This window comes from Panulirus ornatus, chromosome 8 (genome assembly GCF_036320965.1).
Source record: "Panulirus ornatus isolate Po-2019 chromosome 8, ASM3632096v1, whole genome shotgun sequence".
In the NCBI taxonomy this organism is placed as follows: domain Eukaryota; kingdom Metazoa; phylum Arthropoda; class Malacostraca; order Decapoda; family Palinuridae; genus Panulirus; species Panulirus ornatus.
In genome coordinates, this window is record NC_092231.1 from 26,512,115 (window position 1) to 26,524,257 (window position 12,143).

General features: G+C 44.7%; 1 protein-coding gene across 18 annotated transcripts in view; it reads left to right on the forward strand.

Moving 5' to 3' along the window:
- Window positions 1-12,143, forward strand: part of LOC139749872 (CUGBP Elav-like family member 4) — a 1,199,110-nt gene that overhangs the window by 803,129 nt on the left and 383,838 nt on the right. For 15 of the 18 annotated variants that reach the window (XM_071664229.1, XM_071664237.1, XM_071664228.1 and 12 more), the window contains one exon: window positions 7,576-7,704. The exons of the other annotated variants lie outside the window; for them this stretch is intronic. In XM_071664229.1, coding sequence (XP_071520330.1) covers window positions 7,576-7,704 — 129 coding nt within the window. The remainder of the gene's footprint in view (window positions 1-7,575; window positions 7,705-12,143) is intronic. 18 annotated transcript variants of the gene reach the window in all.

Genomic DNA, 12,143 nt, shown 5'->3' on the forward strand with positions numbered 1-12,143 from the left:
CACATATAAGGGGAGAATCAATAAACACACAAAGAAATGCACAAAACACCATAAAAACGCACAAACACAAACACGAGGACAAGTACAGTAACCAGTGTCGAGGCGGAGGCCCTGCAACAGGTGCGGTACGATGTTGACCCCGCAGCCCCGGCAGCACACCCTTGCTGCTGACATGATAACTCAGTCTTTTTTCCCGGTGAATATTATTCAAGTTGATATAATATATCCGTTGCCCCCCCCGCTTTTCTTTATGGCTCCGTGCTCGTGACTGGTCGACGATAATAGTTTGATTATTTATTTTCTTCGTATCATGCCAGCCATATCGATCGTTTTGAATGTGCATCAGGAACATATGTTACTCGTACGTCTGGTAGTTCAAGTGAGACGCACACAGAGAGACGAAATCGTTCTACTTTGATTCCGGATTTAATTGTGTAAATATCATATTTGCACAATGGCTGTATGAGTAACATGCTTTAATAAAAGTGAACTAATAACAGAGTCTTTTGTTGAATGGTGCTATCAGCAGAAGACTTCAGGATGGTGGAAATGTCACTTTTTTTTTCCCCCTCCTTCGTTGCCTGATGTTTACCGCACCACATAGCTGGAGCGGATAAAGTTGGATGGGCGAGCAAACACTGCGTGACCTTGTGAGAAGCACAGGGAGGTGTTGGCTGGCGAGGTAGACGGCTGTTATCGTAAATTGAGATGTTTGGTTGTTGAGGAGATCTTTTGGGCGTGGGTGTTGGAAGCACCAGTTGTTAGGGTTGTGGGGAGAGGGGGAGTTGGCTGCTGGTGGGGAGAGAGAGAGAGAGAGAGGGAGATGGGGAGAGGAGGGGGGGATGCTCCTGCTGCCGGTGGACATGTATCTGATATTGATTTATTGGTTGGCCGTGTGTGTACGTGTCCTTTCCCCTTCACACACACACACACACACTCTCTCTCTCTCTCTCTCTCTCTCTCTCTCTCTCTCTCTCTCTCTCTCTCTCTCTCTCTCTCTCTCCGTGCTGGAGGGAACACTGTCGTCCTAACTACTCGTAGAAAAACGTACTTTTCCCTCCTATCTCCACTCCCTTTTATTCCTCATGTCCTTCCCTCCCTTCCACCCACACACCTCCCACCCCTCCCATCTTTCCCTCTCTCCCTCCCATGTTTTTGACGCCCGTGCATGAGCAATTTTCTGCCTCACCTTTTGTTTTACCCTGACTTTTCTTGGCACTTCAGTTATTGCATGTACGCTAAAATAACATCCCGCCAAGTGTTGAGTGGTGGAGTTGGCCGCTCCGTGTGGTGGTGGTGGTGGTGGTGTGGGGATGGTGTGGTGGTGGTGACGGTGGGAAAGTAAAGAGCAGCTTCCCCTGTCTGAACAGGCTGTCGTTGCCTTGGCCTCGTGTACAGGGCTATTTGCTCTTCGTCACTTTAGTCGTCGAGAATTTTCCTCTCGGGCTGGATTCCGCCATTACTTTATTACCTTGTGGCGACGCTGGGTGCTGGCTGGCTCAGACCCCGCCATGGAACGCAGCGATCTTGCCGTTGCCACCTGACGGAGCGCACCCACTCTCACGTCTGCACATTGCTGCAATGTACACTTCTACGACGCACACTTCTGCCATGTACATTTTTTCCTACCTACATATTTCGTATGTACATATCTTCCGTGTCCATATCCCACGAATACACATCCCCACATACAGTGCTCACACCTTCCATGTACACTTCCTCCACGCATGCTTCTTCCATGAACACTTCTCCTTTGTACGCTTCCATGTACACTTCGCCCCCTTGCTCTTCTCACATGTGATAAACACTTGTACACTTCCATATACACTTCTCCGACACACACACACACACACACACACACACACACACACACACACACACACACACACACACACTTCTCCCATGTACGTCTTATATGTACACCGCCACGTACATTTTTCCCATATACACCATCCACGTATACTTCTCTTGTATACATCACTTCCACGTTCATATCCCTCATTCCCATTCCCTCCCCCCCCCCTCTCCACCCACTTAGAACACCTCCTGCCCCCCTTCCCCACCTCCCACCACCTTCCCCACTCCGGTAGGAAGGCTTGCCTCCCTGTTGTTGTTGTTATTGTTGGTTATAGTGTTGTTGCTCTGTTCTTGGTGTATTTTTTCGTTTTTGTTGTAGTTGTTATTCTGGCTACCGCTGCGGTCGTTGTTGTTGTTGTTGCTTTTTTGTGTTGTGGCTGTTGTTCTTGCTGTTTTTGCTGTTTATGTATTGCTGCTCGTGCTGTTGTTGTCGTTGTTGTAATTGCTGTCATTAATGTTGTTGCTGCTGTTCTTGGTGTGTTTGTTGCTTTTGCTGTGGTTGTTGTTGCGGATGCTGCTGTAGCTGTTGTTGTTGTTGCTGCTGCTGCCTCTGTTGTCATTATTGATGTGGCTGCATGTTTTTGTTATTCGTTGTTAATGTTCCAGATGTTCTTGTTCCGGCTGCTGTTCTTTTGTTGTTTTTGCTGCTGCTGCTTCCGTCACTGCTGTTATAGCCGCTGGTGCTGTTACTGCTGCTGTTCTGGTTAGTTCTGCTGCTGGTCTTAGTGGTTTTATTGTTCTTTGTGCTGATGGCTGCTGCTGATGTTGCTGTATTTGTTTCTGCTGCTGCTGCTGCTGTTGTTGTTTTATAGTGTCTGCTGCTGCTACTACTGATGCTGTTCATGTTGATATTGCTTTGCTGTTATTGTTGCTGTTTGCTGTTCTTGCGGCTGTCGCTGTTATGGTCGGCGGTTATTGATGATAATGCTGCTGCTCTTGCTGATGGTCTTGCTGTTTTTGTTGCTGCATCTAATGCTTTTGCCGCCGATGCTGTTCTTGTTGCTGTTCCTGCTGCAACTACTGATGTTCTTGCTACCACCACCATTACTACTACAACTACCACTACTACTACTACTACTACTACTACTACTACTACTACTACTACCACTACTACTACTACTACTACTACTACTACTACTACTACCACTACCACTACTAATACTACTACTACCACTACTATTACTACTACTACTACTACTACTACCACTACTACTACTACTACTACTACTACTACTACTACTACTACTACCACCACCACCACCACTACTACTACTCTACTACCACTACTACTACTCTACTACCACTACTACTACTACTAATACTACTCTTACTACTGCTACTACTACTACTACTACTACTACTACCACTACCACTACTACTACAACTACTACTACTACTACTACTACCACTACTACTACTACTACTACTTACGACTGCTATAGTTTTACTATTCCTGCTACTGTTAATGCTTTTTTGTCATTGCTCTTGTTCCACTACTTCCATCGTTCTTTCTGTAGCTTCTGCTGTCCGTGTCACTGTCGCTGGTCGTCCAACAGTCACACTGCCGGTCTACACACACCATCCAGTTGCTTCCCTCATAGTCCTCCTCACCTCTCTCTCTCTCTCTCTCTCTCTCTCTCTCTCTCTCTCTCTCTCTCTCTCTCTCCTCGGGTTGTCCTCAGGGATTTTCGTGGACGTCGTTTTTTTGCTATTTTGTATGTGGTAACTACCACCACCCTCAACCCCCTCCTCCCGCCCCTTACCCCACCATCCCTTTCCTCCCGCCCCTTGCCCCATATGTACTGCCTCAGCCATGACCCCCATAGTTGTGTGTGTATGTATAGAGATGTCAAAGGATTTTCACACACACACACACACACACACACACACACACACACAGTTCATATACAAACATGTAACAGAAATATGTGCATAGTGCACAGGTACACACAGTGTTCAATCTTTATATTTCTCATAGACAAAGATACAACATATTTGTGATATGTACTCATATTATTATTATAATTATTATTATTATTATTATTATTATTATTATTATTATTATTATTACTATTAATGGTTTAGACCGAATACTTTCCCAGTAACTACAAATTTATTCACTAAATGTACATCTATTAGCTTTATGTTGTACATCACCAGCTGTATATTGTACATATACATCTTCCAGCTGTGTATTGTACATATACCAGCTGTATATTATACATATATCAACTGTATATTGTACATATACCAGCTGTATGCTGTACATCTACCAGCTGTATGCTGTACATCTACCAGCTATATATTGTACACCTACCAGCTGTATATTATATATATACCAGCTGTATATTGTACATCTACCAGATGTATATTGTTCATATATCAGCTGTAAATTGTACATATACCGGCTTATTTTGTACATCTACCAGCTGTGTATTGTACATATGCCACCTGTATGTTGTACATATACCAGCTGTATGTTGTACATCTACCAGCTGTATGTTGTACATCTACCAACTGTATGTTGTACATATACCAGCTATATGTTGTACATCTCCCAGCTGTATGCTGTACATCTACCAGCTGTATGCTGTACATCTACCAGCTGTATGCTGTACATTTACCAGCTGTATGTTGTACATCTACCAGCTGTATGCTGTGCATCTACCAGCTGTATGTTGTACATATACCAGCTATATGTTGTACATCTCCCAGCTGTATGCTGTACATCTACCGGCTGTATGCTGTACATATACCAGCTGTATGTTGTACATCTACCAGCTATATGTTGTACATCTCCCAGCTGTATGCTGTACATCTACCAGCTGTATGCTGTACATCTACCAGCTGTATGCTGTACATTTACCAGCTGTATGTTGTACATCTACCGACTGTATGCTGTACATCTACCAGCTGTATGTTGTACATCTACCAGCTGTATGATGTACATCTACCAGCTGTATGCTGTACATCTACCAGCTGTATGCTGTACATCTACCAGCTGTATGCTGTACATCTACCAGCTGTATGCTGTACATCTACCAGCTGTATGCTGTACATCTCTGAATATTTCCTCCTGTTTGAATATTTTTCCTCTTGGTGTACCATTTGGCATCAGGACAGTAACTAGCCAATCAGAAATGATGTATCCCTCCCCCCTCCACCAATAGCCAGTCCCAACGCAGACATAAGGCTTGGCCCTGACGTCATATAGTGTACAGGTAAATGCTAGCCAATCAGAAACGAGAATGATTATGACTTCACTGGCATTAGCGGCCAGTCACATGCCAGACAGACCCGTCCACCAATGAGGCTACAACTCTGCAGGTCTCAGGTTTCAATAACAGGTCTCTCCACAGGTAAATTTTTCTGGGACAGTTTTCAATTTCTGTGTCAGCTTGCATTCTTTTGTCTGTGGCTAAGCTTAATGTATTTACAATATCCCTGTTGTTTATTGAAGTATTCCACACATATTAGAGGACAGTAGTTGTTTTAGTAACAATATCAAGCCTCGCTGACCTGTCCACAAGAGAGAGAGAGACACACATTGTCCACTGGGGCCCCCTCTCTCCCTTACTCCTCCCGCAGTAGAGACGCTCTCAGTCAGGAAGGCCCCCCGCGCCGCCGCCCCACAGCCGACCCACCTGTTGTGTTCAGTCGACGCGACTGAGCCTTACTGAATGAGCGCGTCAGGTTACTCACGAGGGAGGAGGTCTAAAAGTACTCATTATAGTGTTGTCTGCTCAACCCCTTGTTACGAGCAGTTGTATGGGTTAACCAGGTTAGTTCCCTGTGTGTGGACAAGTCAGCAAGTGCTACCAATGCAACTCTGTGGCGTGGTGGTGTAGTTGAATTTTGACCTATCGATGTTGTATTCTCTCGTGATGTGAACATGCTCACCAATCTGTATTCCAAGATTTAGGACCAAAACAACTAAAATCCCAAGAACCATTATCACATGTTCCCAGTCACAACAACCATTGCTCACCAGTAAATCCTGTCGTTCACTAGACTTTGTCTCGAGATTATCGTGACCCAGATTATCAAAGTTGTTTCATAACAGTGATTTTGATTTTCTTTTATTCTTTTTTATCTTTTTGAATTTTTTTTTTTACCTAGTAAGGCAAGTGAAGCCGACGAACATAATCTAACCGAGTCTCAAGTAGATTAACTTTTCATGTTGGCCGGAGTGATGCAAGAGTAACCTATAAACTTGCACGGAACACCATTAAAGTAACTGCTTTCAACTGTTTTTATGTCAAAGAACGTAACATAGCCTGACCTCCAGTGATGTAACCTTGAGTGAACCTTGTTAGAAATGTCTCATGTTGACTCACGTACGAGTATTGGCCCTGCTTGAGGGCGGGTCCAGGCCGCCCTCTGCCTCCTGCCTGCTGGAGACGTGGTCACTGGAGGCGAGGCGTGTACCCCTCGCTACCCTAACGCTCGCGGCTCACACCATCGTCACCGTCATGCCTCATGAGGGAGCGGTGCAAGAGGCACTGCTCCCGGGGCGTGATGTATATAGGGAAACACCTAACGACCACCATAATCAGTAGTGGTCCCATGCAGGTGTTGACAGGTGTCGTGCAGAACCTGTATATCACTGTATGTACTGCGACACATGATCAGGAAGTAACAGAGATAAACTGTAGGACACAAGAGCCATCCCCCAGAGCCGGTCACAACAATGATGACCATTAAATAAAAAAAATAAAAGTGTCCGAGACTTTGGCTGAGGCTGACGTGAGAGAGGTTCACTTGGTACCTTGGCATACTTAGCCATCACTGACCTACTTAAAGACATGTATAGTGACAGGTCATAATTGAATGCCGTGCTCAACTTGGCGTGACAAGACGTAGTTTATTCGCGAGTCAGTTGGTAGGTGAAGCAGGATCTGTGCTGTACTGCCTCTTCCCTCACATATTTTTGCCTCGAACCCTGTATCACCAGGTCACTCGGCTGGCATTTTTCACCAAGCCCCTGTGTTTTGTATGACCTTGTCTCTGTTTGACTTTTTTGTGACTTTTTTTTATTTTCCTTTGGCTCGTTAAGACTGCAAACAGAGCAGGATTTTCCCTCCAATATATCCCCCCCCTCTCCCCCAACCTTTTTTTTAGATAAATAGAATGTAATTTTCTGAACTTGGAATACAGACATTTTACCCTCGCAGTCTGACCTCTGCATTCACGGAGATTACCCAAGAAAATTGCACACCAAAAGTACCCATGATATTTTTTCCATATATATATACATATATATATTTTTTCTTCTTTTTTTTTTTTTTCTTTGGATTTTTGGGTGAATCTCATGTCCCGCACCAGAGACTCGCAAAGAGCTGCTATATCCTCTTCTCTGCCTCACTACCACCACGTTACAGAAACTTGGCAATTTGATGTAGTTTTTTACCGACTATGAAGTCGATTTTTTTGAAGGAGTCGGAGACTCTGCCACTTGTCATGATCTTCATAGTCGTTAGTCCAACATTTGATGAGTATTGTATCGATGATGGTAATCACGAGGGAGGTTTTATAAAGACCACATTCCCTCTTTTCTCTAGTAATCGCATATGTCTTCACTATTCTAACAAACCTGAAGTTAAAGGCAAACCCAAACAAACCAAAAAAAAAACAACAAAAAATCAAAACTATTACATAATTGTGCAGTGCCACAGCGCTTGAAGAAGAACTACAACAGGGTTCCTCTCGTCATTTCAGAGGACAGGAAACTGTTCGTGGGCATGCTAAGTAAACAACAGACAGAAGAGGATGTACGGCAGCTCTTCCAACCCTACGGGAACATTGAGGAATGCACCATACTGAGGGGGCCGGATGGCGCCAGTAAAGGTAGGAAGCAGTGAAAGGCCAGCCTGGAGCATGTGGGGCAACGAGGACCACAGGAGCAGGAGGGACGGGATGGCCAGAATGGCCCACGGAAGGAACTTGGTGCATGGGGGGGACACACACGGGGACCTGCTGGATGAGGGGTATATAAAATATGGCAAAAAAAAAACAGACTTGTTCAAGAAGAATTACTTAGACTGGGAAATGCCAAACTGAGAAGAAACAGCACCATCCATTTAGTGATTCTGAAGAAGGATGGTGGGAGGGAGAGAGAGGGGGAAAGAGAGAGAGAGAGAGAGGGAGAGAGAGGGATGGAGAGGAGCTTGGTGAGTGACGGAGGGCACCAGGAAGGAGTTTAGGGAGGCCCCGGACAGCCCTTCGGCCGCACTGTTCGTGTCTGCTTTGCATGTCACCCTAGTTGCCCCTGCTTGTTGCCCCTTGCTGTTCCTAGAGCACCGCTCAGTTGTGGTGTCTCTCTCCTGACACACAGCCATGACACTTGTCCAGCTGATGATTGTCTCCCACTACACGTGTCTCTTGACTGTATGACTAGCATGTGCACAGGTCAAAATTCACGTCCCTCAACTAATATGGATTCTCAGTGTTTGCAGGAGTTATATATAGCAGGGGCACTACAGGAGGTGCCTCCACCCAGGAACAAGTTTGTTGTAGACTGTAAGACATTTCTGTAATATATTACCATGTACTATGTTGTCATGTCACGAATCTCACAGGTACAAGTTATAGATTCTCACTCTGTTATAGATTCTAAGATATTTATTTTTTTTATAGATTGTAAGTTTGTTATGGATTATAAGCTTCCGACTAATATGTCGCTCTGTTCATTGATGCCATGTGAGTAAGGTAGGGTATTCTGTTTAAACTAGTTTTTATGTTTGTGTTTGTCCACGATTTGTTTTTTTGTTTTTCCTCCACATCTTGTGAGATGTGTTTGTGTTGTGACATCTGTTGACACGGATTCCGTGCACCAACAACCAACCACCTCGGCCGTCTGTACAACCCTTCAACTGCTTATCGATTTTTCAGGAGTCGAACCCTTTGTGAAGGGAGAGTGACACCGTGTCTTTATGTGAACGTAATATGAGCTCTTTATGTCACCTACAAGGTGGATAGGGCACCTGTTTACTATGATGTCTGCTTTGTTACATTTCATATGTGTCTGGATTTAGTGGGGAAACCCAGCTAAGAGAATGTTTCCAGACCACAGTCCATTCCTGACCATAGTGGTCTTGAAGCCTGTCTGAGCTTCGGGTTCGTTGTTTCGTTGGTTCGAGCAGGTAAGAAGCGCCACCAAGTGTAAACTGGGACACTAGAGTGTGACCTCTGGACGATCGTGTGAGTTTTATGATTTCGTTGTCGTTAAGCAGTTAGTGATGTGTTGATCGTTAAGGACTGTGTCCATTTAACATGTTTACAGCATTACACGATTTAATGTCAAGATATGTTCCTGAATTATATATATATATATATATATATATATATATATATATATATATATATATATATATATATATATATATATATTATAAGGATGATGATCAGTTGTGAGTGTCATTTACAAACTTTCGTATGCGTTGTATACTTTAGCGAAACGTATATTTACAAACTTTACGATGAATATTATGATTTGGCGAGCTTTATATTTACTAAGAACTATACGCGTTATACTTTGGCGGGAGTAGTACGACCCTTGAGCACGACGGTGCAACCCTTGAATGCGTCGTCCAACACATGAGTTCGAGGGTACGACCCTTGAGTACAGCTGTACGACCCCCAAGCACGGAAGTCCGGCTTTTGCATGCGGGATCAGAACCTTGTGAGCGATGGTACGACCCTTGAGTACGTGAGTACGACCCTTACGCCCGTCAAACGTCCCTGGAACAGAGCGATACGACTCTTGAACACTGTGGCGCGATCCTTGAGCATTATGGTACGACCATTCTGTACGACCCTTGGGTATGACGGTTTGATATTTGACCCGTCTGTTGAGTCAAAGACCAGAGACGCTATGGCACCCAAGGGTTGTACCGTCTTATCTAACGTATGACAATGCGTGAGTATGTTTGACTGTAGGACTAACTTATCAACAACCGTACGTATATCATTACATTGCTGCGCGCGCAAGCACACACATACACACACATACACACACGCACACACGGGCTGCCGTCGGCCCGGCGGCCAGTGACTTTTTCCCTACAGGATTAAGGTGTCCATTATTTATGAGGCTTGGTGGCCAAAAAGGTTGTAGTGAATAATACCTGAGCCTCACTGTCAGCCGGCCGCAGCACCTGGCCCTCCTGCCCTCACCTGGCACCAAAGGGCCTCATTGTGTGGCCCCATTCATGGTCCAGGGCCTCTAAGTCTACCCTCACCTATGCCGACACTCGCCTCTCCTCATTCCCCTATCTTAACACACACACACACACACACACACACACACACACACACACACACACACACTTCCCAGGATATGATCTCAGTGATACTAGAACCTAGAGAGTAATCCTAGGTCAGTGTCTTAGCACCATGTGACTAGCAGGGAGATATACTAGACCGCATAGAAATATTCTAACCCGAGTTCAGGGATTCATAAGTATGCTGGGTGACTAGCAGGGCAGGAGGCATGGAAGGAGGAGGGAGGGAGGTTGTCTCTGGGTGGACGAGGGGATTTTATCCCCCAGGGTACAGGGATTTCCCGAGGGATTCTCTGGGTGGTGGAGGTTTTTTTAGGGCCTACTTAGAGATTCTTAGAAGGAATTCCTAATGTGTGGAGAGATGAAGACGTTGTAGGGATGTGAAGGAAGGATGAAAGGGTCCAGAAGAGTTCTTTATAAGAGGAAGGATTCTGTGGGTGCTGGAAGTGATTCCAGAACTTGCAGATAGACTGGAACACATATAAAGGGATTCTGACATATAGAAAAGGGATTCTTGTATTTACAGATATTGTCTTGGGATATAAACGGACAATACATTACTTACCAAGAGAATCTTAGAATAGCGAGGGTATATGTAGCAATACAGTGATTCCAGTACCTAGAAAGACAAGAGACGACGTGAGTATGGGATTCTTAGAACATCAAGGGGCATCCTCAGGATTTAGTAGGTCCTTATCTTTTAATTCAGTACTTTGGGATCTCCAGGAGAATAAATCGTTGTCTGGGACATTGGTAAAAATGGCTCAGGAACCGAGATGCTCACCCGAGGCCATTTAGAAGAGTAGGAGTTTAAGTTTGAGAACGTCGAGGAGAAAGTTTGTAAAAGTTTGCCTTCGATTGGGAGGTTCCATAAGAAAAACACACCAAAGACTGTCCCTGAGGCCTCACGTGTACTGGGAAATTGTAAATGGGGCAGTTTGGCCCTAAGGAGGAGACAGTTTAAGGAGACTGTTGTGTGGGTGTGACTGGTAGAGGAAGGGGAGCTCCAAATGTCTCGTGGTTATTTAGTGACTGTTGAGGGAAGACTCCTTGTAAGTTAACCAGGGTCTTGAGAGATACATGAATATTGAAGGAGATTTAACATGAGATTCAAGAACTATGTTCGCGCATGTGCTTATATCAAAGCAGTTCTCTTCATTCGTAGCTTTGATTCATTGTCTCATTCAGAGCTTCGGCTGATTCTCATTCAGACTTTTGGATCATTGATTTATTCGTGACTACGGTTCATTGTCTCGTTCGGGGATTCGGTCAATTGATTAATTCGGAGCTTTGGATCATTGTCTCATTCGGAGCTTCGGTTCACTGTCTCATTCAAAGCTTTGGTTCATTGATTCATTTGGGGCTACGGTTCATTGTCTTATTCGGAGCTTTGGTTGATTGTTTCATTCGAATTTCTAGCTCACTGTTTCAATCGGAGCTTCATTTCATTTTGGGAAATGTTGCGTGAATTTCTTTTTACTGATTACTATTCACTCGCGCGGAAATATTAAATTTACACCCACTTCCAACAACCACAAACAGTAGAAAAATATTAAGTGCTAAACAGTGTGACGGAATGGACCAGCGAGAGAAAAAACTTTAAATTCAATTATCCCGTGGGAAGGACGGGCCCCAAGCGAGCCATCTGTCTCGCTGATTCATGAAACACCAACTCACTGGTGGTGCTTAGTGGGCCCTCTAGTGTGTGGGAGGTCTGGCTGGACTGGGACCCTTTGGAGCGTGTTGGGCCCTGACTGGGGGCTCTCTAGTGTGTGTGTGTGTGTGTGTGTGTGTGGAGGGGTTGAGGGCCCAGTGGCAAACTTGAACTTCGAACCCTCTTTGATATGGGTTTGTCCTTGATACCCGTCCTTATGATAGTGATAATAAACTGTTTATTGAATTAAGTCATGGGCTGAAAACACACTGTGAAAATACGCCCAGCATAAACACAGGGCCTATAAAAAGGTAGGGGAGTGAGGCAGACAGTCTCTGCACATACACTAG